The sequence below is a fragment of the Colossoma macropomum genome, unplaced genomic scaffold (assembly GCF_904425465.1).
Source record: "Colossoma macropomum unplaced genomic scaffold, Colossoma_macropomum, whole genome shotgun sequence".
In the NCBI taxonomy this organism is placed as follows: Eukaryota; Metazoa; Chordata; class Actinopteri; order Characiformes; family Serrasalmidae; genus Colossoma; species Colossoma macropomum.
The window spans coordinates 2,169,400-2,187,772 of record NW_023494793.1 but is presented as its reverse complement, the minus strand read 5'-3'; the positions used below and the strand labels follow the sequence as shown (position 1 = coordinate 2,187,772).

The 18,373-nt window shown below is 39.6% G+C and overlaps 1 protein-coding gene across 2 annotated transcripts in view; it reads right to left on the bottom strand.

Annotated features, from left to right (window-relative positions):
* Positions 1–17,660, bottom strand: part of si:ch1073-459j12.1 (inactive carboxypeptidase-like protein X2) — a 55,326-nt gene extending 37,666 nt beyond the window's left edge. Inside the window, exons 1-5 of one of the 2 annotated variants that reach the window (XM_036578195.1) lie at positions 17,356–17,660; positions 10,039–10,113; positions 7,823–8,032; positions 2,350–2,652; positions 224–367 (exon numbers count right to left, since the gene is read on the bottom strand). In XM_036578195.1, the coding sequence (XP_036434088.1) occupies positions 224–367; positions 2,350–2,652; positions 7,823–8,032; positions 10,039–10,113; positions 17,356–17,521 (898 nt within the window). In that variant the 5' untranslated portion in view covers positions 17,522–17,660. The remainder of the gene's footprint in view (positions 1–223; positions 368–2,349; positions 2,653–7,822; positions 8,033–10,038; positions 10,114–17,355) is intronic. The other variant, XM_036578194.1, reaches the window with a different exon arrangement.
* Positions 17,661–18,373: the final 713 nt, after the last annotated feature.

Genomic DNA, 18,373 nt, shown 5'->3' with positions numbered 1-18,373 from the left:
TTCAGCCAACCGCGCAACAGTATCTAGAGCTGAAGGCTACGGCGCTAACCTAACTAATACAGCTAAAGCTGGTGAATGTTCGAGCCTATCAACCAATCAGGTTCAGATCTCTGAAAAGCTTGATTACATAACAAAAAACATACATAAACACCTGAACTTTCCCAGCTGTAGCTGTTAAAGAACACAGTAGAGTGGACGGGACAGCTGGAAACAGATGTTTTACCTGAGTCAGGATAAGGATTAGGATACTCCTCCACATCCGGAATGATGTCTGTCGGGAAGTCTGTGGGGAAGTCTATATCAGCTTCAGTGGGCCTTTCTGTGGGTGAATCAGTGACCACTGCTGGGGCTTGTTCTGTAGTGTACACTGGGGAACAAACAGTTATTGGAATTTACTCCATGAATAACAATGGTGACTAACACAGCCTTAGAACTCTTTGTTTAATACCACCAAACCCACTGCTGGCCTTCGATGAGTCAAGCTTAACTCTAAGGGCCAGTTTCCCAGGCACTGATCATCAATAAATACATTTGTTTGCACTAAATAAACTAACCAATCTCAGATTTCGGCAGTTATCTGATTATTCAAGTAGTCATCTAAACAGCATGATCAGATAAAGGCCTAGAAATATGATTAAGAAATCTGATGAAGAGGCTGGATTTGAGCTCAGTAATCAGATTTCTCAGCGCATGTAAACTCTTACTCTGATTTCTTTCGTTTCTCTCAGTCTGAGCACGTGTGAAAACAGAGGGCCGTCCCGGAAACAGCGAGCAGCGTTTAACACAGCACCCGCGAGACCAACACAGCACTTTTGGAACGACGCTGAAACCGACTACACGCTCGACCAAATTCAGGATTTCAATATTCTTCATCTTCTGGATTATGTATATTCATATTTTCCACTGAAGTGACTCGATGTTTAAAAAAAAAAGCTGTGGCATGATGATGATTTTTACGTTATGTTTACGCCACGTCTTATTCTGATAGTTTATTGGCTGGATGTAAAGCAGAAATCCCATTACCCATTATCTGGTTACTTGAGCATGTAAACACACTGAACCAGTTACTGACACAATCTGATTTACTGCAGTGATCAGACTATTAAGTGAATGTAAACACACTCACTGATGATGCAAATTCTTTTTAGTCTAAAAGGCTGAATGTGGGTCTAAATGTAGCTGAACCTAAATTTGGGTCTGGAAAAATGACCCTAAAGATCCGTGACTGGGTCTAGAATTTCTCACTATCATAACTACACAACTTACACATTAGTTTCATAATACTACATAGTGCACTGATACTAATAAAAATATACTAAATAATCCTTAGTAGTTACTGAATAATTCATAGTAGATACTAATTATTCAAAGTAGATACTAAATAATTCATTGTAGATACTGAATAATTCATAGTAGACACTAATTATTCATAGTAGATACTGAATATTTCATAGTACTTACTAAATAATTCATAGTAGACACTAAATAATTCATAGTAGACACTAATTATTCATAGTAGATACTGAATATTTCATAATAGCTACTGAATATTTCATAGTAGATACTAATTATTCAAAGTAGGCACTGAATAATTCATAGTAGATATCGAATATTTCATAATACATACTGAATAACTCACAGTAGATACTAATTATTCATAGTAATTACTGAATAATTCATGGTAGATACTGAGTAACAAGCCTAGAGGTTAAAAGTTTAAGTTCATTTGTGATCATTAATGCTAAATAAATATGTATAAAAAGTGTTTCTGCCACTCAGAAAGATGGATTACAAACTGGAAATACACTAAATGTTCAAAAGTTTCTTCCTCCAGCGTTTCTTATGAACTGAAGGGTATTAATAGTGAATTTCTCTCCCTTTGCTGCAGTAACAGCCTCTACTCTTCTGGGAAGACTTTACACTAGATGTTGAACATTGCTGTGAGGATTTGATTGAGCATTAGTGAGGTCAGGTACTGATGTTGGATGGTTTGTTCTGGATCACAAACTCATCCCAAAGGTATTGGATGGAGCTCCATCACACCAGAGAACACAGTTCCACTGCTCCACAGCCCAATGCTGGGGGGCTTCATACCTCTCTAGCCCATGCTGGGCACTGGACATGGTGACCTTAGGCTCATATGTGGCTGCTCCACAGCATCTCATTCTAGTGGTCAGTGCTTTTCTACATATATTGTACAAGATGTATTTGCACAATCAAAAGCCTGTGTGATCTTAAATTAGCTGACTTCACTCATTAAAAGGCCTGTCTGTGTACTTTTGGACACTTTTGGCTTCGGTCAAGAAAAACACAGAAAAATGTGAATAAAAACATAAACGGTTCTCCAACCTTCATCCCAGTACTCATCAAGCCCTGGGTCAAAAAACTCCTCGTCGTACACGATCAGAGGCGTGGTGGTAGGCGGTAAAGTGGTGGTCGTAGGTGGTAGAGTGGTGGTGGTGGTGGTGGTGGTGGTGATGATCTCTTTATTCTTCTTTCCTTTCTTCTTCTTCTCCCCTTTAGGCTTCTTGGTGGTTTTCTCACCCTTGGGCTTCTTGGTGGGCTTTGGGCCTTTGGGTTTCTTGGAGGGTTTGGGGTCTTTCTGCCTCTTCTCCCTTCCCTCCTTCGCTGGTCCTCTCCGGACTCTCTTCACTGGATAGAGGGATGAAGAAAGAGGATAAAGAAAGGATGAAAAACCCAAGCAGGATTCTGCTGTGACGCACAACTATAAGACCACCGAAAACTCTTTACTGATTAATATTCACAACATTTTCAAGAGCAGCTGAAAACATCTTTAAATTAGCATTTCGTTAGGACTCGTTAGGCTGTTCTTATTATTAGTTCTCTTTTAAAATTTAAAATTTTCTACCCTATAATTTATTTCCTTTCTCTTTCTGTTAGTTTTAATGCTTGATCTGTCTTTTTATTTTTTGCCTTTAGTGAAAAACATCTGTTTTTGTTATTCCGCATTCTTTTTGTCATACATGTTTGTTTGTTGGTTTTACTGTTTCATTTACATACTTTGGAATCCACTTTGATCTGTATTTAAACCTATATATATAAATCACTGCTGTAGGATCAAAACCTTGTATCTTCAAAATGGTAACTTTGCAGAAGAAGGAAAAAACCTACTTTACTTTTAATGTAAGTCAATGGAACCAGACGTTTTTCCAAGCAATTTTGGGCCATTTTTTCTGCTCCATTCATTGTGAGATTTACACACAATGTAAAGCCCAACAATGTCAAACTGAAAAGCAACAAAAAAATGGAGATACAAGGTTTAGTTCTGACAGCAGAGATACGTTTTATACGTTCTATATATTATATTTCGCTGTTGTAGGAAGAAAACCTCGTATCTCAATTTTTGACGTTTTTCAGTTTTTTTACATTATCTAAAAATCCCTGTTGTCCTTTACATTGTATGTAAATTTCATGATGAATGGACTTACAGAAATGACTGAAAATGCCTTGAAAAAAACTCTGGTTCCATTGACTTACATTCAAAGTAAAGTGTGTTTTTTCCTTCTCCTGTAAAGTTACCATTTTGGAGATACAAGGTTTTCTTCCAACAACAGTGATGTATTATACATTATACTGTACTATATATGTTAAATATTGATATCTTTGATGTTTTAGTGTTGTTTCTTTCATGTAATAATTACCACTGAGCTGCTGTTGCACTTCTGGTCAGTGATCTCACTGCATTAGACTTTGGTGTTTTTCACCGAAACCCTCATTAAAAGGGTCAGTTATGAAGTCTTGGTCTAAACATGCAGCTTATCATGGCCTCAGCATCAAACATTACAAACTCCCCTTAAAAACACTGTCTGAACCAGAAATATGTTCCGTTAGTTCAGCCGAGTTTAACGGCCCTTCCTGCTAATCTCAGTGTAAACTGATTTAGAGCAGAAGAGGGACTTCAGCCAGGCGGCTCCCGAATCCCACAGGGGGAGTAAACGGAGAAGAGTTTCAGCCTCATTACCGGTTACGTCTTTAGGACCATGAAAAGAGGTCAGAGTCAGCAGTTCAGTCACTGTGAAGCTTTGTGTCTGAGTCAAAGTGGGAAAACTGCGTCACATTTTCCCGAAGGCTGGAGAAACGCACATTCACTGCTACTCCATATCCGGGATATTAGCTGACATTGGCTTTTATTTTTCCCTGAAATAAAACTTTCATTAGTTTTTATTTCTTCATTAGGTTTTCAATTTCAGTTTCAGTTCATTGTCTACTTATAGTTTTTCTTTTGTTTTATTTTCTGAAAAAAGTAGAATTTTTGGTGTAGTATTGATTTCATATTGTATTCTCTGTATGGGTATTAATTTATTACAGCATTTCACCTTTAAATTATTCATTTTAAATTTAGACTCTTTTTTGTCTGACAAGAAATGCAACATTAGCATATTTTGGTTTCAAAATCTGTCATTTGTGCTTTTTTTTTGTTTAGTAATAGTTTTAAAAAGAGTTTCTGCAAAACTACTGCAGATATTTATTGTCTCAGTTGTTCCTCACAGCTAAGCTAACATGAGCAAACCCAAGTGATCGAGATCGCTGTGTGGTTTACACTGAAAAACAAAGACTGCTTTGAAAGTACTGATCTAAACATATTCAGTGGTTCTACATCACGTGTGTCAGGCTCCAGTCCTCACGAGTCAAAACACGGCAGACTTCAGCTCACTGCCTCATTAAACACAGCTGATTCAGCTCATCAGATAATTAGCAGGCCATTTTGGCCTGGAAGGTCCCCAGTTTGACAGGTCAGTTCCACATGGACAAAACGTACCACATCACCACAGGTGTCTGTGTCTTTTTACCATTTTCATATAAAATATACACTGTTTGTTTGCCCTTTTACTTTTGGCAGTAACTGTATTGTTTCAGCATCATTTGTTTGTTGATGTTTGAGTCAAATACATTCAAAGCACTGTTTCTCTCCGGCGCAGAATCAGGAACAGGACCAGGAGTTATTAAAGTGAAACTCAGTCCAGGCTGAAAAACCCACATAAACCCACCCAGTCTGGCTCTTTCAGAGCTGCGCTACTGCTGCCAAAAGACTTTACTCTTTCCTTCGGGCCCCAGGCTCAGCTCAGTGTCTGGTCTTTTGTACCAAAAGAGAGACAAACAAATAAATAGAATTAAATCCATGAAGATATCCAAGTTCCAAAGTTCCAAACACATGGCTTAAGGATTTGCAGTTTCAATACAAAATTTTCCAAAACAGCTGCTTTCAGGAAGAGAAAATATCTCTTAGGACATACGAGATTAAAGTTGACGTGCAGTGATACGAATGACCTCCAGCATAATAGCAGTTATGAAACAGGCCAAATACTTTGGAAACATAGCCACATTTAGGCACGGAAAATAGCAGCCTGCAAAATATTACTAAATAAAAAGTGTGTTTTTATATGTTTGGCTGGAAATATGACTTATGCATGTAAAAGCATTCAGTAACGCTTTGCTGAAGGGCAGCACTCATAAGACTACATTAGCTTTTCACAACAACTGACATAAACCTATACAGACAACAACACTTGTTGGCACAGGCCTTTATTTACGTTTATGCAGGTCTATGTCAGCTGTCATGAAAGGCTTATGTAGGTGTCATGGAGCCAAACGAACCCTAACCCTAAAGCGTTTTTTAATGTAAAACTATACTGCACTGTCCATTTTCATTGCATACATCACAGTATATACTATACATACGTATAAGTTTAAATATATCAGTACTTTACACTGTGACGTTAAAAATCCTGAATTTTCTAAGGGGTAATTTCAACTGTTTACCAAAACTTCATTGTAATGAGCTTCTTCAGAAGTACAGAGACCCTAAAGGGACGTGGTGGGTTATTTAGATAACCAGACACTAATAGGTGCGCACCAAATACTATGCACCTGATACTATCAGGTACGTACCAGATTCTATGCATATTTGGTCCACTGTTGATAGTATCAGATGCTCACCACATAGTAAATAGTACCAAGTGTGTGCTAACCCAATAGTATCTGTAGGGCACCTAATAGTGCCTGGCGTGCACCTAATAGTATCTGGTGTTCACCTGACAGCATCTAGTGGTCACCTAATAGTATCTGGTGTGCAACTAATAGTATCTGGTGCTAACCCTATAGTATCTAGAGGGCACCTACTAGTGCCTGGCGTGCACCTAATAGTATCTGGTGTTCACCTGACAGTATCCAGTGGTCACCTAATAGTATCTGGTATGCACCTAATAGTTTATGGTACGCACCTGATTGTATCTGATACAAACCTGACAGTATCTAGTGTGCACCTAATAGTATAATGTATGTGCACTAGTAGTATCTAGTGCTCTTCACATAGTATCTGGTGCTCACCACAAAAAAATTACAGCACATTCTTTCAGGGGCTCCATAGAGAAGTAATTAGGATTGGTGTGATGAAGAATGCACTATTCAGGAGGATCATACTGAGTTAGTATTTAAGCAGTAGAACACAGAGGGAGTGTGTTACAGTGAAATAACATCATGACTGTGATTTGGTCACCGTAGATCATCACAGCCGTGATGTTATTGGCGATAACACACTCCTCGAGTGTTCTACTGCTTTAATACAACAGTTAAATAAATACAGTAATAAATTAATAAACTGGGCCGTGAACGCGGCGTTTAATATGTTTCAATGTTCGCAGTTCCTTCACCAAATTATAGTTCCTTAACGAGCAGCTTGTTGCTACGTCAGAGTAACGAGCTCCGCCCACTCGCTGCACAGCCGGCAGTTCGTTCTCCAGCTCCTTACACTAAATTCCCAAACTGTCATCACCACTGAACAGCTTTTCAGTCGGCAGCTGTGACAGAAGAACAGCTGAACAACCTGGAATCAGCCAGAAATGAACCCAGTACCATTCGCCAAACGTGTAGTCTGATCTTCAGAGTCTGACCAAATCAGACTGAGCTGTAAAACTGCCGCAATATCAAGTTTAGCTCAGTTTTGTCAGTTTTTGCCAGATCAGTATTAATGTTGTTTTGTTCCAGCCAGTCTGTAAAGCATCTTACAGCCCATTTAGTTTGGCGAATGGTGTTGGGTTCATTTCTGGCTGATTCCAGGTCGTTCAGCTGTTCTTCTGTCTCAGCTGCCGACTGAAAAGCTGCTCAGTGGTGATGACAGTTTGGGAATTTAGTGTCGTCTCATCTTCAGAGTCTGACCAAATCGGCTGTCGGTCAAATCTAATCTTAATCTTCAAATGTCTTGAGCGTCTCCTACAGCTGTCAAAGTTGTTGCTTAGCAGTGTTTGTGAAAAATCCTTGATGTTATGGTGAAATAACAGCACAGTTAGAACACTTCTCAACCAATCAGCTTGCATGGCCGGAACTCACTGTTGTATAAATACTAATATACTACATCCTCTGGTTACTTCCACGATCCTCACTGTAGCTGAAGAAAACAGATGTTTGTGGATTTACATTTTAGCATTATTAACATTGCGAAACACAGAAGAACCATATAAAGTCACTGTTTCAATAACAAACAAATTGCTATATTTGTGTTGTTCCTATCACCGGTACTGTAAAGAAATCTGAGTTGCTTCAAGTTTCTTTATAAAGGCTCATTTTCCTTCAAGAAGTTCTGTATAACTTTACTTTTCAATGCTGAGATTTTGAAAACTGGTGGAATTCCCCTTAGACCAGTGTTTGTGCAGATGTTTAGTTTGTACTGAGGAAACTCAAACATTCACAAACAATGGAAAAAAGAAGTTAATAAAATCATGGCCAGACCCCCGAGGCTTCACACACTTATGACGGTTTTACAGCTCTTTAGCAGTTTTATAGCATCGCTCTGAGCTGCACTTACAGAGGACCTCCAGGTCGACGCTGGCCTGCGCTGCAGTCTCAGTGTTTTCAGCCACACACGTATAAGCTCCAGCATCCTCCGTCCTGGCCGCGTGGATGGTCAGAGAGGAGGACGTCCTGTCGTGTCGGTGCACTCTGACGTTTCTGTGTTTTTCCTGGATTTTCTCTCCATTTGGGGCAATCCAGTCAATGTTTACAGCTCCTCCGACCACTGAAACCACACAGAGCAATTAGCACATTTATGGACTTTTGAGGAGCATGTAAGTCAGAAAGCCACCAGAGGGATGGAGTTTTAATTACTCTATACATGCTTCATCCACAACTGGAGGGCAAGAGTTTGTACCATAGCAACTCTTGCTTTGCTGGACAAACTTTATAGAAACCTGACACAATGTAACTCAACACAACTCAGTTTTTTGACATAATATCTACGTTAACACGTTATTAATGATAAACATATCGCCGCTGTCGGAAGAAAACCTCGTATTCCCATTTGTGTCATTTTTCAGTTTTTGACATAATTAGAAGATACCTATTGCCCTTTACATTGTGTGTAAATTTCATGATGAATGGACTAAAACAAACGGCCCAAAATTGATTGAAAAAATTTCTGGTTCCATTGACTTACATTAAAAGTAATGTATGTTTTTTCCTTCTCCTGTAAAGTTGCTGTTTTGAAGACACAAGGTTTTCTTCTGACAACAACAATATGGTTGTTAGACTAAGCAGAATGTTCACCAGCTTTAACTGTTGTAATGTGGTTAGCTTGCTAAATTAGCACCTTAGCATACACCACTAGCTACTCTAGCATGGCTGAAGCTTCTCTAAGAGATTTGATGCCAACATTTCTCATTGTATTGCCATATTTTACAAGACAGAAAATGTGACAATATGTTGCCTTAAGCTACATTAATAAAGTCCTTCTGATAAAATCTATAAAATTCCAAATGAAAATCAATCGGTCACTTTGGCTCTCGAGCAGTGCTGACCCTACTGAGGTCATTCAGTGCCATGCTAGCCAAGGAGTGGTGTCACAGTTAGCCTTATCCTCCAAGCATGTTAAGCTCTCCAATGACGTTGCATTGGTTTATAAGATGACCGTGTCTCTAAGGAAGCTCATGCTAGACTTCACCCTCCCAGCTCAGTGGTGTGATAAGTGAAGACCTATCTAGCAGTTGGATATGATTATGATTAAATTGGGTAAAAAATTAAAGATGCAGTGTGTAAGATTTAGTGGCATCTGGTGGTGAGGTTGCAGATTGCAACCATCTCCCTCACCCCTCCCTTTCCAAACGTGTAGTACACCCTTAAAAAAGATGGTTCTTCAAGGCTTCTTTAGTAAAAAAATGTTTCCATATAGAACCATGAACACTCAAAGAACCATGATTAAAGGGTTCTTTGCATCATGGACCTATTTGTAAAGGCTTCTATATAGCACCAAAGGTTCTTCTATTGTTACGATGTGAAGCTTGTAACATTTGAAGAATCCTTTTTGATGCTATATGGAACTATATACAACACATTCTCCATCAATCTGAAGAACCATTTCACGATAGAAAGAACTTTTCAATCATGCAAAGGGTGCTTTGAGTGTTCATGGATCTATATAGAACCAATTTCTTTACTAAAGAACTCTTGAAGAACCATCTTTTTTAATTGTGTAGGACCTACCGTCGTCTGTCCTGATCTCATTTTGCTTATTCATGTTTTCTCTTCTTTGATGACAAAGATTCACCCTAGCTTGCTTTTTTTGTGCTAGTCTGATCAAGTCTGATCCTCCATTTGTCAAAATTTGGGTGCTTAAACTTCTCACAACACAAAATGGGCAGCAGCACCGACAGCAACCGCTGATTCTTCTTCTTTCTACGTCTTCCAACCGGAGCTACAGCGTCACCAAATTCAAGCTGCCATTTTAATGTAAAAACACGAAAGGCGCCCTCTAGAGGCAGAGTTTGGTTTGTTGTTCTAGGCTCTTGTAGAAACATGGCGGCGGCAGCCTCTGTTGGAAAAAGAGCCGTTCTCTCTGTAGATGTGAAGGGCTCATTCTAAGCTAATGAAAACATGATGATTCATAGTAAGAGGTGATTATACACTAATAAAAACATGGTTTTGTTTACTGTATTCCATCTCTGCTAATATATTCCCCTAAATTATACACACTGCACTTTTACAGGTAAAAGATAAAGGTTAACATTCCGTAAAGTTTAACAGTCTCACCTTCGCACCGGAACCTTTTGCTCTCTCCCACTTGGATCTCTCCATGTGAGGGTGTTATCACTACTTGTAGCAAGTCTGGTGAAAGAAGAACACACTTAAATGGGTCATTCTACAGAAACGTGCATTTCTGTGTCCCTAGTGTTTACAGACATATTACACTTGAAAAACATGTCAGGGTTACAATTTTTTTATGTTTTAAAATAAAACAATGCTATTTTTACAATTACACCTTCTTGAGCCTCAGTTTAGCAATACTTGTTTTTAAATCAATCATATAGAATTCCAAGCACCACAGAAGAGCTCGTCCTCACAGTCATGTGTAAAAGCTGAGGCCATATTTTGAGGTAAAAAACGTTTTTCTGCTATTTTTAACTACAATAATCTATACATGACTATGAAATATGATTCAAATGACATAAAGAAAACAAATGCCAGATAAATATTATAAAATATATAATGAAAGTTGTGCCCAGGAATCATATCACTGGTGTTACTGTGTAACAAAAAATCTCTTATTTTGAAATAAAGGTCACACTGGTGACATCACTTGACTTCCTTTTACCTGTTAGGATCTATGAAGAAAAGCTCATGGTGAGTCCACTGTGTCTTTCAGTTATCAGAGATTTTGTCATTCAGCTCATGATTTCATATGAAGCCTTTAGCTTAACTGGTGTGACCGACTTTATTCTGAGGTAATTGTGGAAAAATAGAATACAAATGGATTAAATTCCATATTTTAGTGGATATTCTATGATTGACAACATGGTTTGATGATCTGTAGCAGCCATTCTGTAAAATGCATTGTTCATTAAAATGTCTCTGGTGTTTCCTTTATTATGTGTTACACCAATGAGGATCAGTTACACCAGTGACTCCTATGGAGAGACGGAAAAGTGGACGTTTCTGTAGAATGACCCTACTACATTAGTCTTTTAGGCCTGTCTTCATGGTTTTGTGTATATGCTTTTCCACCTCACCCAACCGAAAGATCAGCTTTGGTCTATTTTGCTCTAATAAAAGCTGACGTTTTGGGGGGAATTTTTCCTCATGGAGAGCAGCCAGATGTCCCCACAACCGCTAAGTATTCATTTTTCATCACCCTGGAAGGATAAAGGACCCATAAAGAGCCCACAAAGAGATAAAAACACAAACACACACAGACAGGATCCCACGTTGACCCAGACACTCTGGCACTCGGAGCTCATCCTGTCCTGTCTCGTTGGGCCCTTTCAGCCTCCGAGAGAAAGTTCCAGATATTCAGCCACCTTCCCCCGCACTGCACTGATCTCACTGTTCAAACACACGGCCAGGCTAGTAACTACATCAGTGTGTGTGTGTGTGTGTGTGTGTGCGTGTGTGTGTGTGTGTGTGTGTGTGTGTGTTGAGGATTAGCCGGCTGTTTTCTCGAGCTGTCAGTCACGCTTCTTAGCCCTAAACTACAGTGTGAGACTAATCAGAGCTGAACTATCTAACGATGTTATTTATTTTGGGATTATTTTATGCTGAACAGAATTTGCGAAGCACAAATCCGTCTCCAAAAAAGTCTCCCCCACTCAAGCAGATTGAAAGAAAATATATTATATTTCAGGTTTAAATCCTTCTACTCAACACTGCCTTTCACAATCATCTAACCTCATTCAGGAGCCAGAAAATTTCACTTTAATTCCATTCAGATTTATTAGTTTGGAGGTTTCCACCACAGCCACTGTGCCAAAGCAGCTTTGAGGGACCATTTCAGACAAATTGTTGAGATGCAGACAAACCCAGAAAGTGTGTGTAGGTTAGCTGGTGGTTCTGTAAAGACATCAGACTCTGTAAGTTTGTCTACACTCTTAAAAAACGATGGTTCTTCGAGGAAATTCTTCAGTGGTCAGGACCCCCATGGACCCTCACAGAGCAGGTACTATTTGGGTGGTGGATCATTCTCAGCACTGCAGTAACACTGACGTGGTGGTGGTGTGTTAGTGTGTGTTGTGCTGGTACGAGTGGATCAGACACAGTAGTGCTGCTGGAGTGTTTTAACACCTCAGTGTCACTGCTGGACTGAGAATAGTCCACCAACCAAAAATATCCAGCCAACAGCGTCCTGTGGGCAGTATCCTGTGACCGCTGATGAAGGACTAGAGGATGACCAACACAAACTGTGCAGCAGCAGATGAGCTATCGTCTCTGACTTTACATCTACAAGGTGGACTGACAAGGTAGGAGTGTCTAATAGAGTGGACAGTGAGTGGACACAGTGTTTAAAAACTCCAGCAGCACTGCTGTGTCTGATCCACTCACACCAGCACAACACACACTAACACACCACCACGTCACGTCAGTGTTACTGCAGTGCTGAGAATGATTCACCACCCAAATAGTACCTGCTCTGTGAGGGTCCATGGGGGTCCTGACCACTGAAGAACAGGGTAAAAGGGGGCTGACAAAGTATCAGAGAAACAGATGGACTACAGTCTGTAACTGTAGAACTACATAGTGTACCTATATAGTAAGTGGAGCTGATAAAATGGACAATGAGTGTAGAAACAAGGAGGTGGTCATAATGTTATGCCTGATCTGTGTAAATCTGATGTTCATGATACATTTTATTGTAAGATTTAGTGGCATCTAGTGGTGAGGTGGCATATTGCAACCCCCTCCCTCACCTCTCCCTTTACAAGCGTGTAGTACACTCTTAAAAAAGATGGTTCTTCAATGCTTCTTTAGTTAAAAAAAACGTTTCCATATAGAACCATTCAATAAAGCTCTTCTAAAGCTCCCAGTATAGCCTCTGAGCCACCTTGGAGCCTGAGTTCATTCTGTACTTCAGTCCATGTTTATAAACAGTGTCTGAAACCACATAAGCAAGTTCAGATTACCTGTCATTACCTTGACTGGCTGGATGCTAATTGGTGTACACATGTTTCGATTACTGGTTAGCCACACCAGCCTCAGTCCAAAACTAAAGAAGCAAACTTCAGACACCGAACATGTCTTAGCAACTCAACTACAGTCAGGTCCATAAGTATTTGGACAGTGACCATTTCTGTACTTTTGCCTCTGTACACCACCGCAATGGATTTTAAACGAAGACGTCAAGATGTGTTTGAAGCGTAGACTTTCAGCTTTAATTCAATGGCTTTAACATTAGATACTGCAGCATAGTCCTTCTACTTTCACAGACCCAAAAGTAATCGGACACTTCGCTGATAAGCAGTTTAACGGCCAGGTGTGGCCTGTTCCCTCGTTATTTCGTCACAAATTAAGGCGACAAGAAGTTTTGAAGTCAATTCCAAGTGTTGAATATGCATTAGGTTTATGGTAAATCTCAATATGCAGCCCAAAGATGTGTCCATGCAAGTGAAGCTGGCCGTGATTAGGCTGAAAAAAACAAAACAAACCAACCAGAGAGATGGCAATAACTTTACAAGTGCCCAAATTAACAACCTGGTACATTGTTTAAAAGAAGAAATACACCGTCGAGCTCAGCAACACCAAAAGGCGCCTCTTGCTTCAACTTTGTCACTGTCCAAATACTTATGGACCTCTCGGGTTTACTTAAGGGGGAAAATGGTTAAATTGTGATCTTGTAAGCACTATGATTATCTGTACTTACAACAAAAAGTACACATAAGTAGCACTATGATGGTGATAACACATCTTTTACCACCAGCTGTCTGTTTGGCCCAATCCCATTTCACCCCTCGCCCCTCCCACTCAGCCCTCAGCCCTCTGTTTTGCGTGTTCATGTCTAGGGGTAGGGTGTCCCAATTCTTGTTGAGATAGAGGGGTAGGGCGAAGTGTTTGGGCTACATGACCCTCCAAACTGAGGTTTTTCAAAGACTCTAAACAGAGAGTTATGAGAAAAAGAAGCAAGATGGCTGAACAAGAGACCAAAGAAACCCACAAATGTGAAAAAATTCTCTGTTAAAAATTACAAATAACCATCATATCATCTTAGTTTAACGTTGTTTCAGTGGATTATGGTCGTTTTCTTCACAACAAGCATAAAAAATCACTAGTAGCATGCTAATGTCTCAGTAGCTGGATACCTAACTTTCCCATTCCACCTTAAATAGTCCAGCAGTTCTGACGCCTGAAGCGCCAGAATGTAACTGCTGCACCATTTAAGGTGGAACAGGAAAATTTGAAAGAGAAGCTGGCGAAAAAAAAACTGACTTCAGCTTCATATCACTGAAGAATTAGGGGTGGGTGATAATAAATAATTGCCCCCCTCTTTGAAGGCATCTGATGCCCTAAATGTAACTAAAGCCCAGCAGTGAGGAGCTGAACTTTACCCTCCTCTGCTGTCACTGCAGACTGGCAGGGTCGCCTACAGAGCAGCACTAGTAGCTATTAATGAAGTGATGCTCTTTTTATTTGAGGGTCCCATTTCAGAGGGACGATTTCAACCACTACCCTGTAACTCAGTTCCCAGGGGCAAGAAGATCCTCGAAAACAAGGGGTAGGGGTAAAAATGAGAAATGGGACTGGGCCATTGTGTCATCATTGATCGCATCTGATAATGTACTCATTCGCTTTTGCCCCACATTTGAGCAAATAAAGTAGAGTAAAACCCAAACCCTTCTGCTTTTCTCATTATGTAGAGGTTTAAATGCTCTATCAAGGACGCCAGAGAAGGGCCCGCTAGCTCCATGGAAAATCTTGAGGGGCGATTGAACCTCTAAGCCTGTCATTACCCATATTTCCTCAGTAACATTAGAGTCAATCTCTCGCTTGCTCATAAATCCCATTAGTCTGGCCTTTTGAAATGTTCTAAAAGGGATTCCTTGGTTATCTTTCCTCTTGTTGAGACATTCTGATGCACGATTATTTGCTTATTCAGTTCCGCTGCACCTCATTCATCTGCCAGATAGTAAAACACTGGAATGAACGAACGTCGCCCAACATGCTCAGCTGTGTCTGAGTACTCCAGTCTAGAGAGCTGCTGAGCCAATCGAGCCTTATGCCAGTTTAATATTCATGATTCTTGGCTGAGGTTTTGACACCTTTACTCCTCTCCCAGGTTTGCGGAGAGAGAACTGTCAGCTCTGAGAAAACTCAGCTTGTGTAATGGAGACAAACATCTGCATCATCCCAAAGAGCTACCTCACTCATTTCCCTGGCCACTTTATTAGAAACGTCTACCTCAAAGGTCCACTATGTAGACCAGTGATGAAGGGCTGGAGGATGGCTAACACAAACTGTACATCCACAGAGGGGCTTCAGTCTCTAACCGCCCGCCAGCAGGGTGGAGCTACAACAGAGGCGTTTCTGATAAAGTGGCCGGGGAGTGTATACGTAGTGATGTTAGAAAGTCATACATCACTGTTAACCCCTTAAACTCCTCTCATAACTACAGAACGTACACATTAGTTTCTTAGTAGATGCTGAATACATGAATGCAAATTGTCTACTGAATATAAAAGTTACTGAATTAATTGAGTTAATGAATTAATTAAGCTTTAAGATTAATATAGTATATACAGTATAAAACTGGGAGGTCACTTTTTTGTATTTTCAGTATAAATTGAACTGTAAACTCTCAAAGAACCCTTTGCATGATTACAGGGTTCTTTGCATCATGGAACGGTTCTTTAGCCTAATGGAGAATGTGCTGTATATGGTTCTAAATAGAACCTTTTTGAAAATACACTGCAAAAAATGGTGTCTTGTCAAGTGAAATGATCTTAAATCTAGTCAATATATCTAATATTCCCCATTCTGAGACGGTTATGTATCCTATTTCTAGACATTTTTACTTGTTTTAAGTCATTTTATTGAGTAAAACTATCTCTCACTATACTGGCAGATAGTTTTGCTGGTTTCAAGCTCATTTCTTATAACAAGCACAATTACCTACCAGTATAGTGAGATAATTATACTTAATAAAATTACTTAAAACAAGTAAGAAATGTCTAGAAATAAAGTAAATAATTTTAAATTAAGCTCACAACAACCTCAACAGGAGAAATATTCGATTTATTGACTATATTTGAGATAATTTTACTTGACAAGATACTGTTTTTTGCAGTGTACTTCAGTATAGCACCTAAAAGGGTTCTTCTATGTTACGGTGTCAAGCTTGCAACAATAGAAGAACCCTTTTCAAAAAGTTTGTACAGAGAACCATCCATAGCACGTTCTCCATCCGTCTGAGGAACGCTTTTGGGTGCTATGTGGAACCCTTTTTGAATCAGTTCTATAAACGTAGAACCATCTATAGCATCTATAGCGTATATAGTGTGCCGGATATATACCACAAGACTAAATGAGAGCAATATTGTGTGCATATCTTGTTTTCATAATCATTGGAAGCCAAATTCATAACTAAAAATAATAATCGATTAATCGCCGAGCCCCAACTTCAACATTTAATGTACCTGAATATAAAAATTACTTGATACAATCGGACCGAATGACCCATATCCTCTTCTTGGCTCCCCAAAAGTTATTCCTCTCTAGCATCATCCTAAAGAACCCTTTTTTCAGGCTTTGGGCTTTTTTTTTACCCATTCATGTCCAACAGCTGTTGATCTGTACATCAGTTGATGGTGCATCAGATGGCCTTGACAGATTCACCGCAGAAAATGTATTTTTGTCAAGTGAAATGATCTTAAATATAGTCAACAAATCTAATATTTCTCCTGTTAAAATTGTTATAAGCTTAATTTAAGATGATTTACCTCATTTCTAGACAATATTATTCATTTTAGGTTATTTTATTCAGTAAAATTATCTCAATATATAGGCAGGTAATTTTGCTTGTTTTATGAAATGAGCTTGAAACCAGCAACATTATCTGCCAATACAGTGAGATCATAGATCATAATGCTTAATAAAACGACATAAAACAAGTAAATAATGTCTAGAAATAAGTTAAGTAATCTTATAATAAGTGCACAACCATCTCAGAATGGGAACTATTAAATATATTGACTAGATTTAAGATCATTTCACTTAACAAGACACCATTTTTTGCAGTGTAATCGACTGATCCACTCATGAACATCCGGCTGTACCCATTTTCATACTTTTATTAACAATCAAAACTGGATTTTTTTTCTGGATTGGTTTTGTTGAAAATTGGTGGTACAAATAATGTAGTGATAATTTCAGCAATACAGTTTCACTGATTTCAAGAACCTTTTCATGCAAGCTCAGATAACATGTGGACCCAAAGGGAATATAAGACATTAAACATGGACATTAATGAGTTAAGGGTGTATAATTTACTAATAACTCTATTATTTCACAGTTTCCAGTGCAGTTAGTGAATAAAACACTCGGATATGGAGACAGAGAGGAGTTTAAGGGGTTAATGTTACTCAGTACCTGCTGCAGGCTTGATCTTCTGCTCCACATGTTGCTTTGTCTCTCCGTCCAAACCCAAAACTCCACTCAGAGATACTCCTAAAGCTGGAGTCCAGCACTGCAGCAGCACGGTCAGCGCGGTCAGACTGAACACGGACAGCCCAGAGCGAGTCCTGCCTGCAGGCATGGTGCTCCACACACGCTCCAGAGACAGGAGACCACGAGACCAGGAGACAATCCACAGAGGAGCAGAGAGCTGAGGAGAGAGAGGAGTGAGAGGGGGCACCTCAGAGAGAGAGAGAGGGAGAGAGAAGGGGGAGGAGAAAGAGAGAGGGGGTGGAGAGGGAAGCAGCTATGAGCGCAAAGTAGTTAGAGAAAGAAATGAAGAGGAGAGAGAGGGAGGGGAAGAGGGAGAGACAGAGTGAGGGAGAGAACGACGAAGCAGGATCTACTATGAACCGAGAGTAAGAAAGAGGGGAAAAAAGGGGGAGAGACAGAAAGAGAGAGAGAAGGAGGAGAGAGAATAACATATATATATATATATATATATATATATATATATATATATATATATATATATATATAATTATACAATATTATATATATATATATATATATATATAATTTTTGTAGTGTTTTGCAAAAGTAAATTTGTCATGTCAGTAAAGCAAACTTGAACTTGAGAGAGAGAGAAAGAGAGAAGACAGTGATGGAGGGAGAGAAAGGAGGAGATTACCTAGAATTAATGAAGTTACATCAGGGGGGAGAGCCTTCTCGTACAAAGCCCCCCAATTCTTCCAGTCAGTGTTCAGGACTCAGACACAGCCTCAGTCTTTAGGTCTAGGCTAAAAACCCACTTGTTCAATTGAGCCTTTGGTAATTAGTGTTGGTGCTGTCGTCCTGCTGCCTCACGCACTCACTCAGGTTTGTTGACTGTGGAGTGGAGGGGCGCCGACATCTCAGGGAGCCTCATGACTCTGTTACCTTTCTGGTTTCTTCCTCTTAGTGAGGCTGTAATAACTAGACTTGCTGGAGTCTC